General features: G+C 39.0%; 1 protein-coding gene across 2 annotated transcripts in view; it reads left to right on the forward strand.

Annotated features, from left to right (window-relative positions):
* Positions 1 to 4,138, forward strand: part of SATB2 (SATB homeobox 2) — a 192,202-nt gene extending 188,064 nt beyond the window's left edge. For both annotated transcript variants that reach the window (XM_082630128.1, XM_082630127.1), the window contains exon 11: positions 1,073 to 4,138. In XM_082630128.1, coding sequence (XP_082486254.1) covers positions 1,073 to 1,534 — 462 coding nt within the window. In that variant the 3' untranslated portion in view covers positions 1,535 to 4,138. The remainder of the gene's footprint in view (positions 1 to 1,072) is intronic.
* The last annotated feature ends 3,527 nt before the right edge of the window (positions 4,139 to 7,665 follow it).

Consider the following 7,665-nt stretch of genomic DNA (forward strand, 5'->3'; position numbering starts at 1 on the left):
CTAAGAGTAATTATGAGGCTGATATAATAATGACTATCATTTATCGGCTGTTTGCCCTAAGCCAGAGGTGAACAAACTCTGGCCCATGGACCAAATCCAGTCTGCCACCTGTTTTTTTTTTTAATTAATTAAGTTATTTATTTATTTGGCGCATTGGGTCTTAGTTGTGGTATGCGGGATCTTTCATTGCGGCACATGGGCTTCTCTCTAGTTGTGGCGTGTGGATTTTTCTCTCTCTAGTTGTGGCGTGTGGGCTTAGTTGCCTTGCGGCATGTGGGATCTTAGTTCTCAGACCAGGGATTGAACCCGAGTCCCCTGCATTGGAAGGCAGATTCTTTACCACTGGACCACCAGGGAAGTCCCTGCTACCTGTTTTTATAAATAAAGTTTATTGGAACATAGCCATGCTCATTTGTTTATGCTCACACTATAGAGATGAGGCATCACAACAGAGACAGTATGGCCCTGCTAAGGCTAAAATATTTCCTATTTGGCCTTTTGCTGAAAAAGTTTGTCAACCTCTGGTTTAAGGCAAGCACTGTTCTTTACATGCATTATGTCATTTAATCCTTCCAACATCCCTAGGAAGTCAGTGTCTTATCTTTCTTTCCTAGATGATGAAATTGAGGCTTAAAGATGTTTAGTGTCTTGCACAAGGACACCCAGCTAAGGGGAAGAGTCTGGACATGAGCCCGTGTGATCTCATTTGTAGAGCCTGCACTTTTCCTCTGGGTCCGGTTTCTTTGTCATTGGGCTTCAGAGAGGTGGCACACCACGCTGGTTAACAGCAAGGCCCTGGAGCCAGATCCTTTGAATTCGAATGACCTTTGGCAACAAATGACTTCACTTCTTTGCGCCTCAGAATGGAAACATTACTATTATTAACCTCTTGCTTTGTAGATGAGATTCTGAATCTCCAGAAATTCTTTTAAGTTTTCAGAAGACCTGAACTTACCATGACTACAGCATCACTACAGTGCTAGCTAGACAACACGTATTTCATTGGAACGATGGCTTTTGAAAGGTGAGCTTGTGAATCACATGTTAATCTTGTTTAAATTTTAATTATCAGGTCCTGCATAGACAGCAGTCTCAGCCAGCCAAGGAGAGCTCCCCTCCCAGAGAAGAAGCGCCTCCCCCGCCTCCTCCGACTGAAGACAGTTGCACCAAAAAGCCTCGGTCTCGCACAAAGATCTCTTTGGAAGCCCTCGGGATCCTCCAAAGCTTCATCCATGACGTGGGCCTGTACCCTGACCAGGAAGCCATCCACACTCTTTCTGCTCAGCTGGATCTCCCCAAACACACCATCATCAAGTTCTTCCAGAACCAGCGGTACCACGTGAAGCATCATGGGAAGCTCAAGGAACACCTGGGCTCGGTGGTGGACGTGGCCGAGTATAAGGACGAGGAGCTGCTGACAGAGTCGGAGGAGAACGACAGCGAGGAAGGCTCGGAGGAGATGTACAAAGTGGAGGCTGAGGAGGAGAATGCGGAGAAAAGCAAGGCGGTGCCTGCTGAAATTGACCAGAGATAATGTGAACTGCCACCAGGCAAAGCAATACATCGGTCCAAGGATTTTCTGTTTTAGTTTCTTTAAAAACATTTTTTTTTTGCTTTATTTTATTTTTGTCTTTTTTTTTTTTGGTCTGTTTTGTTTTCCTTACCTTTTTTTGACATTTCTCTGTTGCACAGGATACACCTGTAGACTGAATAAGTTCAGTATTTCTGAATCAGACATCGCCTTGGCAAAGACACTAAAGTGTTACGCTTTACAATGGACTGGATCATAGTCATTATAATCACAGGAGACTCTGCCTTCATTATCCTTGCACTTATGGAAGAGACACCAGGCAAGTTCCAGGATGAAAAGACCTATGAAATAAATGAAGGAAGCTACAAGTGTGTGTGTATATGTATATGTATATATCTATATATTTACATATATATATTAAATTGCATGGGACAGAGAACTTTACAATCCGAAAGAATAGACTGTGAAATGAGTTCTTAAAGAAGAGACTTGTTTATGTATTAAAAAAACCACTTCACAGTGAGTCGCTTTGGCTTTTTGATAAACTGCGGCCTGCTCTCAGGGTGGGGTGACTATTTTTGAATTCCTATTTATTTTCTGTGTTTGTCCCTGATTTTTTTTTTTTAATTCTATGGCTTCCTATCTGGCAGCTTGATGGGTAATTTTTGAGGTATGTATTTAACAAAACAAATCAACACTGCCAAAAAAAAAAAAAGTAAGGAAGAAAGAAAGAAGAAGAAAGTAAAGTGAAAAAAAAATCAGGGCACCTTAAAATGATACCAGTCAAATTAATCTTAAAGACACAAATGCACACTTAAAATGACTCTCATTCCGTTATTCAACTTGTCGTTACTGTAGTGAACAGATGCATTTCTGTGGAATTCCAAATGAGTAAAGCTGAAATTCAGTACAGAGAAAACTTGTCCGTTAGTGCAGTCTCAATAAACTGACATACTGATGTCAGACAAATGGAATTCACAGTATGAGCCACATTTTATTGTGAAATTTATGTACCTGCTTGTGGCTTCAGATCTTAAAATTAATAAGCCTGCTCATTTAAAACTTGTTTATTGTTGCTGTTTTCTTTTTCTTTTTTTTTTTAAATAGAAAATAGTTCAATGTAATATTAAGTTAGAAAAGAAGTTGCTGCCCAGTTAAAGGGGCTCCCTCTCAAATAAATCTCCATCCCTTCATCTCCCAGAAGACGTTTCTCATTTCTGTTTCACTTTGGGCTTCCTCTTTGTACGTATTCCATCCACCTAACCAGATGTTTTTAGTCCTTGCTCTCACGCGCCTCATCCCTTCCCTACTATGGGGGCAGCCCTAACAAGAACCTGTTTTTGAATCATTGTGCAGCTCCAGGCAATAGAGTAAGCAAAGCAATTTCAGTGGAATCACCTACTCCTCTAAATGGAAACATTTTCCCAGTTACCTACATAGCAGTTACCTTACATAAAGCAGAACTAATGCCGACTGGCTATTTAGTGGAATGAGCATTAAAGCTGCAATCTACTATAGTCCTCCCCCGCATCTAGCTTCCCATCAGAAACCATTACTTCCCACTCCTACTTCTAGTCATTGCAAGAGGAGACCTCACCTTCAGGACTGGCCAAGTGAAACTAATCTCATGCTTCAAGGTGGCGGTCAAACAGTCCCACACGGTTGGATTTTTTTTAGAGTTGTGCTGTCATGCAACCTTTTCAAAGACCTCATGCAATATCACTTTGAAAGTTATTTTCTGTTTACTACACAAACATTGTAATATAACTGTTAATACTATTTATATATTTGAAAGGTATAAAAGGTCGGAGTTAAAAAAAACAAACCTCTATGTGTAGATATTAACTCAGAACTTACAATATACAGGGAGAAGACATGTTGCAATACAAGCTAATTCTAGCTGCTCAGTAACCTCTGGAGTTTTTAAAGGGACATTTTCCTGTACTTTTTCAAATAACGATGTTTAAAAAATTATCTTGACATAAGCGTCATATACCTTTGCAAAAGGATGGTTGTTTGCAGTCAAGCCCTGGGCCCATCCTTCCTATTTCTGTAGTATGCTGCAGCTTTAATCAGAAAGTCCATGGTTGCTGCTTCCTGATACCCGAGTTACTCTTTTCCAAATTGTCTTCTTACACTGTTGCTGAAGGTCACTCTGTACACGTAATGGAAACTGATTTTGCCAAGCTCTTACAAGGTGGTTCATCTATCGATGGCATCCGCATTTGGTATCTTTTACACTTCAACCAAAAATTTATTAGGTATTTTTCAATGCTAAGTCTTGCCTTTTATTTTTTAATTTCACTGCCAAGTTTGCAGTGGTTCTAAGTGAATCTGTGGGCATTTTAGCCTGTGGTCTTGCCAGATCTTTGCGAATTACAATGCATATATGTCTATTTATTCAATATCTGTCATATAATATCTATTTGGAAGAAGAAACTTTCTCTTGTAGTGCCTCTTGACAAAGCACAATTTCCCGCCTTTTTTTTTTTTGTGAAATGAAAAAACAAATTGTGTTTTATTGCGATATCAACAATGTGAATAAGGATTAACATATTGTAAATGTTCTTTTTTCCATGTAAATCAACTATCTTTGTTATCACTAAGTGATAATTAATTTTTAACTTATGTGCATTGTTAGGCTGTTAGAATTTTTTGGTTGTTAAAATAAAATGCATTCAAAAAATACGACTTTGTCAAGTATTTTGCTGGGCATTGCCCTCTTTCCCACTTGATTTTTTGTGTGGAATGAGACCTGGTGAGTGTAAGGAAAATCCACTCCTTTATTTACAAGACAGCTTGTACCTGCAATTACAGATGTTTGAGTCCTGTCCAATGCAAGAATTTAATTGCACATGTGAATGTATGTGCACCTCTGTGTGTTTATAAACGTATGCATGCTCACATCCTGGAGCTGGCAACTGGGGGAGTCATTTGCCCAGATGTTTTGTTGTATACAAACAAAACTCAATTTATAAAGATATATTTATGGGCTTGCTTCTTTATTTTTCTAGTGAATATTTTCTGTTTATAATTAAAAACCCACAAATGACTGCGTGTCAGGAAACTTTTGGAGCACATATGTCCATGGTTAATGGACATAATAAAAGTCTTTTATATTTAGAGCCGGGTACCATAATGTGAGCATAGAGGAATGCCGGAAGGATTGATGTATCTGAGAAATGTGTGAAAATGATTTTTTAGAAAGTGCTCACAATGGAAAAAATTGCTCTAAAGACTAAAGTTAATAAGGAAGGAGCAAGTGCTCAGCTTCAGAACTGACAAAGAGAACGTCAATTAAAAAGTGTTTTTTTCTTTTGATATGGTAAATTGTTTTTCCTGTCTTTTTTTTTTCTTTTTTCTTTTTTTTTTTCATTTGGTTGGCATACAGATGTAATTTTTCTTTCCTTTCTTCCCCAGTTTCACTTGCCTTTTTTCGCATGATAGTTGACAGCCCGTGGACTGTGTAGATAAGTTTTAAGGACAGTTTGTGGAAACTGGGTGTTTGCAGAAAGGCGGACAGCCCCACAGCACAGTGCTAAAGGTTTTTAAAGAAAAAAGAGATTCAGTAGGGGGTGAAACAAGTTGCTTATGCAAATTCACATGAATTCTGCATTTGGGATTAAAGACATAGAAGTGAAGCATGTGTGAGATAGTCTGCCTTTTAACACAAACGCTTTCCACCTGCCTGAGGTTGTGTTCTGGGGGGTCATAATTCACTGGAGGTGACAAACTCAAAACCAGGTTGCTCTGCCCATGGATGGATTGGCTTTGGCCTAGAAGGTGGTCTCTGTGCTAACAACTTTTATTTCCAAGAAAACAAAGTAAGAGATTTCTTGACTATATGTTAAGTCATGCCATCTCAGAGCCATCACTTTATGGGTTGAGTTTTTGTCTTTTCTTTTTTTTTTCCTTAGAAGAGATACTTTCCTTTACTCTGTTATTTCGCTTTCTGCAAAGTTTTAAACAAAGATTTAAAAGTCCGCACATTTTTTCTAAAGAGCAATTATGGCATAATTAGTAAACACTTATTAAACATGTACTCTATACAACATAATTTGCTAAGAACTGAGGTGACAAGGAAAACTGTATGATTTAGCGCTCTCCCCTCAAGGAGCTTATAACTTATTGGAAATGTATGATATAAATCCAGGAAAAGTGATATTGTCATTCAACGGTTGTCTCCAGACAGATGTTTATTTGTTTAGTGAGTGATACAAATGTGCTATAATGCAGAGAAAGAAATTATCATTATTTGTGAGCTAGAATGGTCTTGAAAGGTGTGTTACTTAGGATTTGCTGCATATAATTTAAAAAAATACAAAGTAATCGTAAGAGAAGAGTTTACCTATTTCTTACATAAAAGAAATTGCTGAGGTATTCTGGCTTCACAAAGTTGTCAGGGACTCAAACTCCTTCCAGCTCCCAGCTCCATTTTTCCCTAGGTTCCTGTGTTCCATCTTCCTCTTAGTCCAGGATGATTGCTAGAGCCTCGCCATCACATCCACCTTTCAGACACCAGGGTGGAAGAAGGAGTAAAGAATAGCATACTCCCTTTCTTTTATGGGACTTCTTCAAGTCCGCCACGTAATGCAAGGGAGACTGGTAAATGTTCCCAGCTGTTCCATTAATTCCAGAGAGAAGGGTAGAGTGGATATTTAGTAGGCAACTCACAGCCTTTGCCAGAGAAGGTATCCAGAAGGATGTTGAAGATAATAGATAAGAAGAAGATAGTGAAAAGGCACATTTATCCTGCTGCTACTTCTGGTAACTTGTACATCTTCCTCCTTCCCACCCTGAGTTCTTTTCCTTGCTAACTTTAAGAATCAGTCCAAGCACCACTTCTTCCAGGAAGCCTTTCTGAGCTGCCCTGCCAGTGTGGTTACAAATCCTCCTGTGCTCACATAACATTCAGAGTATTCCATCATGACAGGACTGTCCCAGTTCTTGTGGCATATTGTGGTTGCTGTATTTGCTCAGTGGGAAAGTGTGACGTTTTTCTTTGCCTTTATCCATGCAGAGAATGGGGGTGGGCTGGTGGAGGTGACACGAACCCTGCGGAAATAGGTGTGACACTGTTTCCTCTGGATGAGCATGTCTAGGACTGGCACATTGAGTTGGAGACAGAAATGAAGAATGAAAAGTGCAGCGAGGGCCAGGTGATTGAGAACTCTGCCAGCTCAATATTTCAGGCAGGCGGTAGAGTTAAGACCTAAAGCCAAGCCTGCGTGTCTCCAAAGCTTACATTTCCACCCCCAGTATCACACCACCTCTCTTTATGTTCTCGTGTGTCCTAGAAAGGCTGTATGAACTGAACATCAATTTATTGGCCAACATATTTTGTATGAAATGGCCTTTTGACTTCTCTTCACACACTTTTTCATCATCTTGTCTGAGTATGACATTTCTGATGGAGTTTGGTTCTAAAGGAAAAACCTATTTTAAAAAACACCATGCTCTGCTTGTAAAACTGTCCCAGAAAAAATCTAGAAGTAGCTTCTTAGGAGACATTTTAAGAGATCTAAAGTGTTACCTTCACATATGGAGAAATAACTACAAAAATATTCCATTAGCACTGTAATGAATAGTGTAGAGCAATGATTAATTAAAGAGAGAACTATAATTTATTCACTATCCATTAACAACCATAATCCCGTTTTAATGCAAAACAGCACAGACTAAGGGAGTCCTGGTAGTCTCTGTAGCAACTTTGGACTGTGCAGTCCGAGGAACCCTCGCCCACCTTAAGGAAAAGGTAAGGAGAAAATTCTTTCTAGATTTACTCTCTCTCAAGTTGATTGTGAGAAGGCAGTGAGCTATCCTAGGTTCTATTTCTTACCAGTTTTGCAGCTTGTTATTTTTCAGATCCTCAGTTTCTTCAACCATAAAATGGGGCTGATAATTCATAGATCTCAGAACTGTTGTTATGATTAAAGAAAATAACTAGGTAGAAGCATCTAGAACATATCCTTCCTTTCTTTCTTCCTTCCAAGAGAGAAAGAGAAGCAGATATAGTAAGATGCTATAAATGACTTAAAATACTTCAGATGAGTTTTATAGTAGGATTAAGTCTAATGTTTTTAGAAGTTGTTTTACACTATTTAAAGCATTTGTACCTGAAGGGCTACTGTGTG

Source organism: Mesoplodon mirus (genome assembly GCF_964341445.2).
Source record: "Mesoplodon mirus genome assembly, chromosome: 8".
Taxonomy (NCBI): domain Eukaryota; kingdom Metazoa; phylum Chordata; class Mammalia; order Artiodactyla; family Ziphiidae; genus Mesoplodon; species Mesoplodon mirus.